The following is a 15,507-nucleotide window of genomic DNA, read 5'->3' as shown; positions in this document are numbered from 1 at the left end:
AACACTTTGGGGGAGTTACTGTAGTTAAGATACACTAATTCTTTAAAAAAAATTTTTTTTAATGTTTATTTATTTTTGAGAGAGCGTGAGTGGGGGAGGGGCTGTGAGAGGGAGACACCAAATCCAAAGCAGGCTCCAGGCTGCTAGCTGTCAGCACAGAGCCCGTTGTATGGCTTGAACTTGCAAACTGCGAGATCATGACCTGAGCCAAAGTTGGGTACTTAACTAACTGAGCCACCCAGGCACCCGAAGATACACTAATTATTTGAAAAAATACCATTATTTTACAGTCTGATAATTTTTATACAGTTTGATAATTTTCAAAATTCCCACAGTATTTTTCTATTTATATTAAAAGTCATTTTCGGGGTGCCTGGGTGGCCCATTCCATTCAGCATCTGACTCTTGATTTCGGCTCAGGTCCATGATCTCACAGGTTGTAAGTTTGAGCCCTGCATCAGCGCATTGCCTGCTTGGGGTTCTCTGTCTCTCCCTTTCTCTCTGCCTCTCCCCTGCTCTCCCTCGCTGTCTCTGTCAATAAATAAATAAACATTAAAAAATAAAATAAAAGTAATTTTCTAGCAACACAGAATTTTTGGTCAAGATTTCCTAAACTATATTCCTTAAGATATTAGTAGGTATGCTACTCTCTGCTCTGCTCCCCTTCCCCAAACCATACTTTTGATCGAATAAGGTTGAGAAATTTTGTGTCCTCAGAGGACTTTGAGAATGCATTATTTTAAAGGCTCTGAGAAGTTAGAAAACTTGAACACCTTTGTTTAAATCTTTCCAACAGTTAATTCTGTTTTATCAGATTTTTCCCCCCAGAAAACTCAACAGTTTGAGAATTTCTTTTTTTTTTTTTTTAATTTTTTTTTTTCAACCTTTATTTATTTTTGGGACAGAGAGAGATAGAGCATGAACGGGGGAGGGGCAGAGAGAGAGGGAGACACAGAATCGGAAACAGGCTCCAGGCTCTGAGCCATCAGCCCAGAGCCTGACGCGGGGCTCGAACTCCCGGACCGCGAGATCGTGACCTGGCTGAAGTCGGATGCTTAACCGACTGCGCCACCCAGGCGCCCCAACAGTTTGAGAATTTCTATAATAATCAGAACAGTAGACTGAAAATTCATTATTACACCAATAATCTTTAAATGTAACCATGTAAACCTATTTTTAGTTGTTTTTTGATATAAACAAATTTGGATATTTTGGGGGATAGACATTTGGTACTTGACACCATTGTAAAAGTCATCCCAATGGCAAAAAGCACTTATCATTGCTAGGGAAATATCAGAGGATTCTATGTATATTCCTTTTGAATTTAAGCCAAAGGAGTGGTTTAGGTTTTCTGAAATGTGTTAATATTTGACTGCCTAATGTATACATGTCAGACTGAAAGCCCAAAAAGAAAAAAACACATACATACACATAGTGCCTTGAAGGAACATAGATGAAAATCAATGTGGAGACAATTATATTAATATGATGACTTCATCCAAGTTATGTGTACAACAGGACTCAAGGACTTTTTCCTTTTTTTTTTTTTAGAAACTTGTTTTCTCCTCAGCACTTATCCCATCGATCATTCTAGAAATGTTTATTTGTTTTGAGAGAGAGTGAGCGAGCTGGGGAGGGGCAGAGAGAGGGAAGAGAGAGAATCCCAAGCAGGCTCCACGCTGAGTGTGGCAGCTGACGCAGGGCTCGATCCCATGACCATGAGATCAGGACCTGGGCCGAAAATCAAGAGTCGGATGCTCAACTGACTGAGCCACCCAGGCACCCCACTGAACATTCTAGATTGTTCCCAGTCTCTCCCACCAGCTCACAAGGATGGGGATTTGTGCTGTTTTCTGCTGTGCTACAGACGAGGAAACAGGGGCCCAGAGAGGTGGGCAACTCCTACGAGCTGGCGAAGCCAGGAAGTGGTGGAGAGCCGACGCCTGGGCACTTACTGTCACTTCCGCATGTTAAGGGAAGTGTCATAGAGGGATTGTGAGAGCTAAGATGTGAAAGATGGCAAGTTTAAGTGACCAAGCTAAGGGAAGGGCAATTTGTAAAGGTTTGGTGGTTAGGGAGAGCATGAAAATAAGTTCAGGAGAATGGAGAAGAGTTAGAAATAAGCCTTGAAATATTATCTAAACAAACTAAAAGCTTTGTTCTCCTGAGAGATAGGCACATATCTGCTTTCTTGATGTTAAACTCAAAGGCTGTTTTATGTTTTCAACTTTTGGAGCGTAAATTTTAAAAGCCTAAGTAGCAATCTGAAGACTGATTTCTTGTATTAGATTCAACTCATTCTAAAGGACATTAGAAAGAGTAGGGAGCAGTGAGGGGAGAAATAAACAAATGGAGTCTTTACTTTCAGTAACTTTGAGGATAGGGACCTCGTCTATCTGGTTTGCTCAGTGTTTTTTAGTGAATGTTAAGATAGTATTTTTTTGGAGTAAAGTATCAAATGAAAAAATGAATTAAAAATCACATCTTATTTCCTTTTTTGTTATCAAACAAATGCTATTGTTATTGAAATAATGCTTTGATAATTGTTTCTACAAATATCCTCTGTGTGATCCTCTATTGTCAGGATAGACAGATAATTTTTATAGCCTTTTGTGTATCTGGTTTAGATTGCATAACCAGTATAAAACAGCGCAAATAAAGTATAATGTATTGTTAGATAGAATTTGAGCAACAAAAATAAAAAGGATAATTCCTCTTCTATGCTTTACATATCTTTATTTTGTTTATAGTTTGCTTCAATTTATGGGCAAGGACTTCTACAGAAGTATTTTAGGGCATCCATCTAGGGGAAAGACTTCCACAGAGATATTCATGTACATTTAAAAAAATAGGCATGATGGTAATTTCCTTCTAAAAAAGTTTTTAATATTAATATACTCAGAATACAATATGCAATTGTCTAATATACATTATAAAATCATTAATTTTAGAAGACTTCCAACTACCTAAAGAATCCCATGTTCAGGCATTAAGATGAACTATTTTCTTTATTATACCAAAATTGAAATTTACCCGTGTTCTAACATTGAGAAATGAGATAAAATACCAACATTAGAAAGTCTACCTAGAAAAGATCAACAATGACTTCATAGACCATCTTTACTATATACATATAGGTAATTTATTTTTTGAGACACATGACTTATCCTATTTTAATAACATGATTCATTATGTTTGACAGAGGGTTATAATGTAGAGGGTAGAGCACAGGATTTGAAGGCTGACAACCATTGTTCAATCTAGGATTGAACTTCCTAGATTGCTGCCATTTCTATCCCTTGTGCTAGTGGCACATATTAAACGTCTAAAATAAGTAAATAAATAAATAAATAAGTAAATAAAATTAACAAAGATTCCATCTGTAAATTGGAGATAATACCACGTACCACAAAGAATATTTGTAAAGAACAAGAGATCTAATGGATGCCATAGTGTTTTGTTAACCTTAAGACTCTGAGCTAAATTACTTGTAAAAATCTGTTGGTAGGGTTTGTTATTTTGTAAAAATACCAAATGTCAAATAAACTTGAGGACTTGGCTTTGGTACAGTATTTTCTTTAGTTATGTTTTCCTGTTGACAAAGATATCATTAATAACCAATTTGTTCAGTGTTCATTTTCAAGGGGAAAAATGTCTTACAATTCATTAAAAAACACTGTACATTTCAGGTCAGCACTGATGTCCTTCTATCTCCTCTGATGAGTCGTAAGAAATCTGTTGTGTTTCAAGGGAAAATTTTTTTTGGAAAAAGATCTAAAGTTTATATGCTTATTAAATTCTAAGTCAACAGCATTTACCAAAGCACTTCATGTATCCTTCTTTTATAGCATTTATTGTATTACAAATATTTTTTTTTCCTTGCAGGAGACTTTTGAGGAACTTAAGGGGAGATAATGGTATCATTTTTATATCATCATGTTACTAGCCTTTGGCTCGTTCTTTGTAGAGGTTAGTGCCTAACAGGTTAGAATGAATAACAGACATCGAATGAACAGAGGATATGTACTGGGTCCAGCAGAAGAAAAAGAGCTATTCTGATTTTTATTATTTTTATTGTAGATGGTCAAAGTGATGTTTATCAACATCTGAAAACAGGATTTAAAAAGATTTAGGTTTTTCTCTATGAGTAAGACTAGTTTTAAGGTAGACAGATGTATGTTAATGAAAACGATTTGATGCAGGGAGTGTTTAGGGCACGTTATCAGGACAGGAATATGAAAATGACATGGAGGAAACACCAAAATAAATTTACTTTAAAATTATTGAGTGGTAGTTTATCCAGTGGTCTCAAATAATAATGAATAAAGACTAGTTAATTTTGCCAAAAGCTTGTATTTTATAATATTTTGTGATTTTTAATATATTACGATATCAAGATACTATTGTAGATGGGAACTAGCCTGCATTAATTAGTATTTTGTTTTTTATTGGGGAGGGTGCTGAACCACATGAGAGTTTATACTTGGAAAACACAGTTAATGTTTAAAGTTTTATTTTTATTATGTTTATTTATTTTAAGAGAGAGACAGAGCATGAGCCGGGGAGGGGCAGAGAGAGAGACACACAGAATCCAAAGCAGGCTCCACACTTTGAGCTATCAGTGCAGAGCCCGACGCAGGGCTCAAACCCATAAGCCGTGAAATCATGACCTAAGCCGAAGTTGGACACTTAACTGGCTGAGCCACCCAGGCACCCCAACACAGTTATGTTTAAATGATTATTTGCTCAACTTATAAGGTTATGGTCAGTAAGCAAAGAGATATTTGGAACCATATTAAAAAAACAAACAAACATGTAATGACAATTCCAAGGAGCTACATCCAATATTTAAGATAAAATGACTAACAAGGCTTCCAATATTCACAAAAAGATTTTCATAAATATTTAAATGCCTGATATAACTAAAACAGCCTTTTCTGACCTTTGCCTTTGTGAAATCCAGTTGCTTGGGAGGCATTCCCTATTAAAAGACAGGTTGCTAATACTGTAAAAAAGACTATTGCTAGGATCCAAGCAAATGTCACCAATAAAAAAAAAAAAAAACCATCACAACAAAAACAACAAAAAAATTTCCCCCAATTTTTTTTTTACAAAATAGCCATTACTTTGAAGGAAAAAGGTATAGCAATTATGGTTAGGTATATGCTACTTTCATATGGTAGTGTCAGAAGCTTGAACTAGGATTGAATAACTTGATTACACATTAATAAACTTAATGTGATTTGCCCAAAGTTGTTTGAAGGAAAGCATTCTTATTAAAATTACAATTTATCTGGTGAAATAATGTGAACTCTTTTAATTAGTCAAGAGGCAACCATAAGAATAGTTCTCAGATTGTTTTGTAAAATAGCATTTGCATAGCTTTATCAGACACATATATTTTTTTAAAAAGTTTATTTATTTTAGAGAGACCATGCACATGAGGAAGAGACAGACAGAATTCCAAGCAGGCTCCGATGTGGGGCTTGGACTCATGAACCATGAGACCATGACCTGAGACAAAATCAAGAGTAGGTCATTTAACCCACAGAGCCACCTAGGTGCCCCTGGACACAGTATTTTTACAGAAAATACATTTCACTTCCCTTATGCAGTACAGTTGCTCTATTTGACTCACTAAAAAAGGAGATAAAAGCAAGCTGATATATACGATAAATTGATTCCATTTTAAGTTATAAGTTGTGAAGGTATATAGTAAGTACTTCTGTTATTAAATCCTATTGTGGAGTTATGGAGAAAAAAAAGCTTAAGAGTTTCGGTACCAACATACATGGGGGTAGAGAACATATTCCTAATATGGAACTTTGTATCATGTTGTCTAATGCATACATTTTGGAATCAAAAATGTAATATTTTTATTATGAGAAAAATAGTATAGATTTATCTTTTTGTTTAACTAAGGTAAAAGCTAGATCACAACATCTGCATTATTTCACAACATATAATCAGCTACCAGTTTTTACTAGTCTGAGGTACTTGAGGTCTTAACCTTGCTTGGATGACTCCAGAGTACTTCATATTAAAAATATTATTTTTGAAATATTTTACAATCTATTTTAAAAGCTAATATTTTTATGAGGGAGGTCATGATTAGCACACTTTTACTGATAAGCAGATACAGAAAGTTTAAATAAAAGAACTTGCCTTGTATATCTTTTTTTCCTATAAAATTTCCAGATCACAGTGCCAATAATAATTAATACAAAACCCAGCAGTTTTAAAGTCATATTTAATGTTGGTTAACTCCCACTTAGCATCCTATTTAGAATGTAATATCCTAACATTGTTACAGGAAAAAAAACCCTGTTTTTCTAATATAAATTAAACACATTGTCATAGATAGTTCTTTAAAAGTAGCCTTAAAAGACAAAAACACAAAACATCTTGCAAACATACAATTCCCTAGCAAAATTTTTAAGTACATAATTCTCATGTAAGGCACTTTCATTCTTTTTCAAATATGATTTTCATAAAAAGTTTCCATTTTTTTTGTAATCAAATCTTCAGGAATTATACAGTAATAATGTTAGTTCAAGTAAAACTTTATTAAATACCCAATTTTGGCATAATTTCCTTAAATATCTTTACCTTTGAAGAGAATGAAGGATGGGCATCAAGTTTTATGTAGGCTAATCTTAAATGAAGGTATTCTTAGCCTGTTTTAGAGAATTGATAATGTTTTATCTTGTTGCTCTTGTTCAAGAATCTTGAAATCTTCCAAAGGAAGACTGCTTAAGGCAGTTGGTAAAATGTGTTCTGATGTACCCTTAGGTAATATGTTATTTGCTTCCAGATTCTTCACCAAGCACGTGGCTTTGATCCATCTCCGTGTTGCTCTGCGTTCTTTTTGTAAGCAAGTTTTCATTTTCTTTCTTAAGCTTGCTATTTCTTTTTCCAGTTTTATTATCCTCTTTTTGGCCTCCATAGGATTCCTAAAAGCATAACTGTGTTCAAGCAGTACTTGCTGACTACTTATGTTTGATTTTAAATTAGATGGTCCTGTTGGAGTACAAGTGTTGTTTTTCTTCAAAAGATTCCTTGACTTGAGTTTCTAAGCCAAATAAAATCAAAGGGTTGAACATAAACGATGGAATATCACAAATAAGTGAATTTTATCCTGTTTTGTATACACGTAATTAAACTCTCTTTTAAAAACTGATTTTAAAAGTTTGATAGGCAACATCAACAGCCCATCTCGTATAATCATGGATTCAAGTTTCTCAACTTGTTGAATTAACCCCATTTACTTATTTCTTTTTGTGTTTTCTCTTCAGACGGATGTGAATATTATTAGAAAATAGACAATGGACTTCCAAGGTCTCTTTCAAGGTATTGAGTATGATTCTATGGAAACTCTAAAAGTCTTTTGCAATTTTCTCACTAAGGCCAATGTAATGTATTTAAACATTTGTTTTATCTGTGACAGTGATTTAAACTCTTTTTTAGGTACATCCTATTCTTTCAATTTGGTAATATTTTAAATTATTTCCAAGTATCAAGCTCCTGAATAGATTTACTTATTAATTGTTCAGTTACATCTTCCATTCAAGGATTTAAAATCTGGCTAGGAACTTTTTACCCAAACCCAAGGACCCTGAGGACCTTTTTTCCCCTTATGTCTTTCATTTGATTGTTCATCAAGTCCCATTATTTCTACCTCCTAAATATCTCTATCATGAATCTTTCCCTCTCCATCATTCTTAATGCTACTGTCCACATCAGGCCCATACATCACATCTGGCTTGAGGATATTAGAAACTTCTTTATTGATGCCTGCCTTATTCTGATCTTAATTCATATTCTGCCACCAGAATAATTTTTCTAACAGATTTGATGTTTCTGTAACTGGCTAAATTCCTCTTTGCCTAATTATATAAAGAAAAAACAAGGCAAACTTACTATTTAGGATCTCACTCCTGCCATTCACCGTCTTGATTTATACTCACAATACTAAACCACTTCCAGTTCTGAGGGTATGTCATAACCTCATAACTTTGTGTTTTTTATTGACTGAACAAACATTAAGACATATAGGGATTCATTTGTGGACAAATAAATTTTCCTCTCTGATCAGATTTTGCCTAGCTATATAAAACGTTCTAATACATTCATCATGTGCCTTAATTCTCTTTCCTTTTACATATCACTTGCTAACATTTGATTATTTTCTACTTACCCTCAACCCATTGGCTTTTGTTCTCATCATGTTATCGTAATTGTTCTGTGCAAGGTCAAGAACCCTCTCTTAAGTTCCAAACTCCAAGCTCAAGCCAGCCTAAATGCCTGAGCTCTATGAATCTTTGTTATGCTTTCCTCTGAACTTACATTCTTTAGTGTAACTCTTGTATTCTTTGGGTGTGCTATTCTTAAAGTTCTTTGCACACATTTTAAATGTTACCTTAAAATCAGAGCAGAATGATGCTGGAGGTTTCATTACTCATGATTTCTCAGTTTTATCATTGGTTCAATTATTGATAATAACTGGAAATAATGTAAAATCCCAATATAGTAAAAACAGTTTGGAATGGGGAAAAAATATTGGAGTTAGGGAGACCTGGTCTCTAGCCTGCACCTTTACTGCAAAAGAGGAAGTTTTGCAACTTTCCTGAGGCAGATCATTATATATGAATTTCCATGTATTCTGAATGGTCCCACTTTATAAGCAAAAAAGAATGGGTACTAAAAATGGTAAAAATGGGTAAAAGAAAAGTAATGTTACCTACCATAGACTTTAAATGGTTACAAAAATCAAAAATGGTTGGAACAGCATCCATTTTAAGTCGTCGAGTTTGTCCTGTTAAGTCAAAACAGGAGGCTTCAAAGTGCTTTGAACAAAGAAAAGTGTGTTTTCCTGGCACAAAATTTTTGCGCCTAAGTAGGCGAACCCATTCTTTTCTTCTTTTAGGATCCAAAGGAAACCTTTAAAAAAAAAAAAAAAAGGGCAACTCAAATTCCAACTATTACACTTCTGGTTGCACCTAAATGGTTAAAAGAAATTTTAAAAGATGCTGATTTAAAGTGTCTTCCATTTACATAAAACATTTTAATATCCAGACACTGAAACAGAAACCAATTCATGCTAATTTTTATAAGTTGGCGAAAAAATTACTCAAAAACTGACTTGAGTGGTTTTATTTTGATTTTTCAGGATTTTTAAGAGACCATTCTCCCCCCCCCCCACAGTCCTTAACATGGGCAGTAAAAATATAAGACTATATTGATTTAGATCGAGGTTCTATAGAACCATTTTAAGCAGGAGTAATTCACAATGCTGTGATGTGCTGCTGATGCACACGGTCAAGACAAAATATCTGCAGATTAAATTTTATCAAGGAAAGCCTAGACAGATTCTGGTATTCCTTCCTCTGTGTTTGTTCATTGTGACACTTAACACATTGTTTAGGAATTTTTCCATTTTAATAAATTTTCCATTTTAATAAATAATTTTTCCATTTTAATAAATTTCCAGTGAAATAAAAGTAGGTTATAAGTTTCTTGAGGGCAGGGATCATTATATCATCTATTTATCTTTGACACTTAGCACAGAGCCTTGCAAACACTAGGGGCCCAATAAATATTTGCTTAATTGTTATGAAACAGAATACATAAGTTAAAATTTACTATATTACTTCCATGTAGTTAAACTACACACATATATTTTTAAGCTTATTTATTAATTTGGGGGGAGGGGCAGAGGGAGAAAGAGAATCCCAAGTAGGCTCTGTGCTGTCAGTGCAGAGCCCTATGCAGGGCTCAAACTCACAAAACTGTGAGATCATGACCTGAGCTGAAATCAGGAGTTGGACGCTTAACTGACTAAGCTACCCAGGTGCCCCTAACTACACATATTAAAAAAAAAAAAAAAAAAAAAAAAAGAACTCTTAAGCTCTGTAGTAGAAAGCATAATTATTCCAAAAAGTAAAATGCTGCTGTCAAGCCCAGCAGGAATGTTTTCCCTTTCATATTTATTTTAAATATAAAATATACTGATATGTACCAGTGTATACCTGGTAGGAAGAGAAAATTGTAGGGGACTGCCCCCAAATTCTAGTGGCTATTGTACTGACTGACTTGAAAACATAAGAATCAACATTCACATAAGTTTGAATTGAGCTCTTCTTTAGTTTGATTAATCCTTTAAGTATTAATAATGAACTGACTAGTGTTTAAAAAGAACCATTAAAATCATGTTAAAAGATCACATGTTAGGGGCGTCCAACTTCAGCTCAGGTCACAGATTTCACAGTCTGTGAGTTTGAGCCCCGTGTCGGGCTCTGTGCTGACAGCTCAGAGCCTGGAGCCTGCTTCAGATTCTGTGTCTCCCTCTCTCTCTGCCCCTTCCCCGCTCATGCTCTGTCTCTCTCTGTCTCAAAAATAAACAAAAACATTAAAAAAAAAAAAATCACATGTTAGAAGCTCCCAAGTGAAGCTTGATTAGGTAACAATAGCTTTAGCTAGATTAGATATTTAGGTTTGCTCAAATTGCCAGCACTAATGGGCACAGAAGAAAACCCCGATTTACTGTAAGTACCCTTCCATCTCCTATCCCCCCACCCAAAAATACCCTAATCTGAAGATAACATTTGTATGTCACTCTACAGTTCGCTTTCATGTATGTAAGTTTTTTCTATTTCATTAGAAACCTCTGATGGAGAATTTATCTACTGTGTTCCAATATTTAGTGGTTTGGAAATGTTTCCTGGGGCCTAAGCTAAAAGTCAAGCTTTGGTTTACAAGCACATTTCTTGTTTGGGCCTCAATAAAGATACAAAACAAATAAGTACTGTCATTGTATTATCATTGCTTTAAGACTCTTCAGATATATGAAGGCTATCTTTCAAAATTATTTTTCAACCTTCTAATTTCTTTAGCTCTTTGTAGAAAGCTTTTTTTTTTTTTTTTTTTTAAATAGGCTCCACACTCAATGTGGGGCTTGAACTCAAGACCCTGAGATCAAGTGTCGCATGCTCTACCAACTGAGCCAGCCAGATACCCTTTGCTCTTTTTAAAACTAGCTCCCTAATTATGAAACCAAGGCATAATTGAAACTTAACGAGTCAATTTTCCTTCCTTAAGATTCAATTTAGGAATCCCATCTTCCTAAGGAAATTGTTCATGGAATGAATAAGGTGTTCCTGTATCATACAAAATATCATTGTATTCTAATTGTTTACTTTTCTATTTCCACTCCTAGATCATAAGTTTCTCCTGGTTAGGAGCTGTTTTTCACTACTTTATCCTGTTAAGCAAGCACTCAATGAACTTTCTCAATGAATGAGCAAACTAATGGGGTTAGTTTTTATGTATATAGTAATGGGGAGGGTACATAATCAAATGACTTGATGCAATAAAAGAGTGGCTGAGAGTATAGTCTCTGGAGTCAAATCAAGGTGCCAATCCTGGTGCCTTCAATGTAATAGCTGGGTGACTTTAGGCAAGTTATTTAACCTTTTTATTTTTTTATTTTTTATTTTATTTTTTTTATTTTTGGGACAGAGAGAGACAGAGCATGAACGGGGGAGGGGCAGAGAGAGAGGGAGACACAGAATCAGAAACAGGCTCCAGGCTCTGAGCCATCAGCCCAGAGCCTGACGCGGGGCTCGAACTCACGGACCGCGAGATCGTGACCTGGTTGAAGTCGGACGCTTAACCGACTGCGCCACCCAGGCGCCCCTATTTAACCTTTTTAGGTCTCAGTTTTATCATCTATAATTGGAGTAATAATGGTACTTAGTACATTTCTAGGGAATAAATTAGATAATATGAGTAAATGCTTAGCCCAGTGCATTGTATACATTAAATACTAAATAGGGGCTATTTATTAATACAAAAGTAATTACAGGTGTCATGTGTCATAAAAGGGTAAAAGCTAATCTAGTCAGGACACTTTGAGTTAGGAATTAGCCAGGGAATTTAGGGTGGGAATAGTGAAGAATTTTAGCTTGGGGACAGCGAAGAGTGTTATGACATGAAATGATGTTGGAGGGCCTTCTGGGTTAAAGAGTAATTTTGAACTCTATCCAAAATGGCACTGGTAAGCCTTTTAAAGGCCTAATTTATTATTATTTTTTTTTATTTTTTAAAGGCCTAATTTAGAGAGCTGATTATTAACATGTCTTAACTAGCTGTTGAACACAGTCATTAAAAATTAGGTATATTTGCAATTAAATTAAGAACAAAGGTAATAAATACTGAAACCCATCATTTCTTAATTACTGTATCTATATTCTTGAAGTTATTTATGTCTGTTATATCTGTGTGGTATAATTGCTATAGAACAGTGTGGTACTGCACATTTATTCCCAACTCTATGATCAGTCATGTCATATTGGTAACTTGAAACTAGTCATGGTAGGAGTATTTATATCATGGAAATTGGGCAAATACTATCAATCAGGGCTATCCTCTTTCCCTGGAGATCCTGTTGTTAAACCTTTAGCAACACAGCCACGATTATAGAGAGAGGTTAGGAGTGTATGAATAGAAGCAGTGAACCAGTTAAAAGGCTGTTGTAATAATCCAATCAAGAGGGAATGGTGAGAAGTCAAGGGAGGATGACCTTCTGGGTGGATAGTGTTTTCATTTACTGACAAAGGGGTTAAGGGAAGTGGTGTAGGTTTGGGGGAAGAGCACGCTCATTAGTACAGTTTCGATATGTTGAACCCAAGGAACTGAAGAAAGACCAGGCAAATACTGAGACACTTGTCCTATGGGGTCTGGAACTCATTAGAAAGATTGGACTGGAGATATTGATTTGGGAGGCATCGTGGATTAAGTGTTAACTGAGACCACAGAACAGTTGAAATCATTTTGAGAATAGTGGTAAGACCTAGGTCAGGGTGCAGAGAAAGGGGCTGGCAGAGAAAACAGATCAAAGACAAAAATCACAAAATTAGTGTCAAATAATCCAAAAGTAGAGAGTATTTCATGGAAGAAATGATCACATGCCATAAAAAAGAAACATAAAAATGACAACTCAGCAAGAGAAGTTCAGAAGATTATTGGGGAGACTTAGACTGCAGTGGGCTAAGAGATAAAAATGGAGACAGTAAGTTGAGGCAACATAAAGACATCTACCAACACCCTAGAAGTTAGTCAGACATTGTATTTGTGAAATAGGAATGTAATTTATTATAATATTAAGATCTAAATTTCTGAGGTTACACATGAAAATGCTAATTTCATAGGAAGAAAAATGGTCAAGTATGCATGTTACTGTATCACTGTGTATCTCTTAAACATTCAATATTATTGGTGCCTTGCTTGACTCCTCTTTCCCTCATCTTCCACATCAAATTACCAAACACGGTAGTTTCTACTCAAAAATCTTTAAAAAAATTTTTTTTAATGTTATTTTTTTAATGTTTATTTGTTTTTGAGAGACAGAGCATAAGCAGGGGTGGGGCAGAGAGAGGGGGACACAGAATCTGAAGCAGGCTCCAGGCTCTGAGCTGTCAGCACAGAGCCCGATACAGGGCACGAACCCACAAACTGTGAGATAATGACCTGAGTTGAAGTCAGACGCTTAACCGAGTGAGCCACCCAGGCGCCCCTAACTCGAATATTTCTTAAATCCGTCCACTTCTTTCCATCTCTGTCAGTACCACTCTAGTCTAGGCTACTGGTGGACTCTCTCTTGTTTTACTGCAAGTTTCTGTTTTTTTCTCTATAACTCTCACCTCTTCTAATTTACTGCTGGTTGTGCCAGCAATGAAGTATATTGCTTAGCTCAGTTGACATTATAGCAGAATTTCTCCGTGAAAGAAATAGTAGGTAAATTAACATTGTGTAATAAGCTCCTTTCTCATCAAATTCATCTCTTGATGATGCTTGACCAGCACTTTAAGTGTCAAATAATTCTCCACACTGCAGCCAGATGGCTTTTTAATATGTAAATCTAATCATGTCTTTCTTTTAAAAACCTTCACGTCTTCTCAAACACTTACTGGGTAAATGAGAAATCTGTGAAGTAGCACACAGGACTAAATCTCTGTCATCTTTTGGTATTATCTGAAATTTCACATCCTCTGAGAAGTGTTCTTTGAGTTACGAAGGCTTAGTTAGGTATCCCCGAGTATCTCTACTGTGGCACTGACCCATAATTATGTCTTTCTTTCTCACTACAGGCTAAATTCAAGGTGTAAGAATTTTCTAGATCCCTAGCACTATGTCAGGCAAATGAGAACTCTGTACACATTTGATGAATGAATGAATGAATGAATGAAGTGCTACGTTTCCATCAAATAGCTGAAAATCAGAAACATCACAAGGACTTTTTTAAAGCAGCAGTTTTTAATAAGAGGGGCATTTAGTCATAATTAGGTAGGGAAAGGGTCAAGGATATAGTTTTCCACGTTCTAAGATCGTATTAAGTTGTGAGATATATAAAATCAGAACTATTTGCACTTCACTTTCTTTTAATGCTTCTTCAGGCGCATGGCAGGCACTTGCATATTACAAAGGTAAACATTTACAGAGTACCTATTATATCTCATGCAGTGTTCAAAACGTTTTCAAGAGTTCTGATGTGACAGAACTAAATAATTTTGATCGCTCTTCCAGCAATCGGAGGAAAAGCAAAACGTAAGTTCTTTTTATTACTGTTCCGTTAAGAATAGAAAGCTTAGCTTTTGCACTTTCATTAACATCGCTTAATTCTTTAGCTATCAATGATGACTCAACTCCTCCGCAGTTAACTGTTATGTGACCGAAATCGAGATGCTTCCCATGCCAATTCAGCTCGTGACAATTTCCTAACTTTGATGAAAGCACACAGCAGGCTTTTAAGGTGACTGCGGACTTGAACAGGAAGGTTTCGCTTCCTTTTAAGGCATCATTCATGTCAAGGCCCAGTCTAATACATGAAAGAATAGAAAATTAAGATATTCTCCTCTCACTTTCTCTCTAAGGGGTAGCCACCACACAGAACTTGGATTTCTTGTACAAAGTGAGTAAACCTTCCCTGAAGTGACAGAAAAATTGGGCATATTTGAGAAACACACACAAAGGGCGGGCAGAAATGATGCTCCCCTGCTACCAGCTAGGTAGTGAAGTCTTCAGAATTAGTAGAATCCTCTTGTTCCTTCCACACAAGCGACACCCAATCTAGGAGCTCCCGTTTCCGGCACCCCCACTCCCTGCCCAGGTTACCTGTGGAAGCTGATGTTAATGTGCTTGTTGTAGGTAGTGGCACAGCCCGCCGCGGCGCAATTGGTCGGCATTTCCCTTTCCCCCTCATTCGGCGCTGTCTTAAGCCTGTTCTGAGGCGCTGGCTGCTACGCTTCCTTCGCGCAAAGGCTAGGCAAGCGAGGCAGGGGAAGGGCCCACCGACAGGAGTCGTGGGAACGGGGTGGGAAAGACGGGTTGTGTGTATTTGGGGGGGTGGTGGTGTCAACCTTCTGTCTCTTTATTAATATGGCGGACTTCAGCCAGCAGAGCAGACAGTCCTGGACCTCCGATCTCCTTCGTCTACCTTCACCAACATGG

At 36.1% G+C, this 15,507-nt stretch overlaps 1 protein-coding gene across 1 annotated transcript; it reads right to left on the bottom strand.

The window, feature by feature from the left end:
• Positions 1–4,724: 4,724 nt before the first annotated feature.
• THAP2 (THAP domain containing 2) lies at positions 4,725–15,277 on the bottom strand. The gene is made up of 3 exons (XM_043565039.1): positions 15,172–15,277; positions 8,745–8,940; positions 4,725–7,072 (listed from the first exon to the last, which is right to left on the bottom strand). The coding sequence occupies exons 1-3, from the start codon at positions 15,240–15,242 to the stop codon at positions 6,683–6,685; spliced, it is 657 nt and encodes a 218-aa protein (XP_043420974.1). The 5' UTR covers positions 15,243–15,277; the 3' UTR covers positions 4,725–6,682.
• Between the last annotated feature and the right edge of the window lie 230 nt (positions 15,278–15,507).

Source organism: Prionailurus bengalensis, chromosome B4, assembly GCF_016509475.1.
Source record: "Prionailurus bengalensis isolate Pbe53 chromosome B4, Fcat_Pben_1.1_paternal_pri, whole genome shotgun sequence".
NCBI classification, from domain to species: domain Eukaryota; kingdom Metazoa; phylum Chordata; class Mammalia; order Carnivora; family Felidae; genus Prionailurus; species Prionailurus bengalensis.
The sequence above is the reverse complement of the archived record's forward strand: the minus strand, read 5'-3'. Positions and strand labels throughout refer to the sequence as shown.

What these genes read in the sequence shown, in the direction of transcription:
- THAP2 (XM_043565039.1), bottom strand. Translation starts at nt 15,242, where the DNA reads ATGCCGACCAATTGCGCCGCGGCGGGCTGTGCCACTACCTACAACAAG. An exon ending in ATTAACATCAGCTTCCACAG is followed by an intron (nt 8,941 to 15,171) that starts GTAACCTGGGCA and finishes TTTTTTTTAAAG; the next exon opens with GTTTCCTTTGGATCCTAAAA. An exon ending in GTAACCATTTAAAGTCTATG is followed by an intron (nt 7,073 to 8,744) that starts GTAGGTAACATT and finishes TATTTGGCTTAG; the next exon opens with AAACTCAAGTCAAGGAATCT.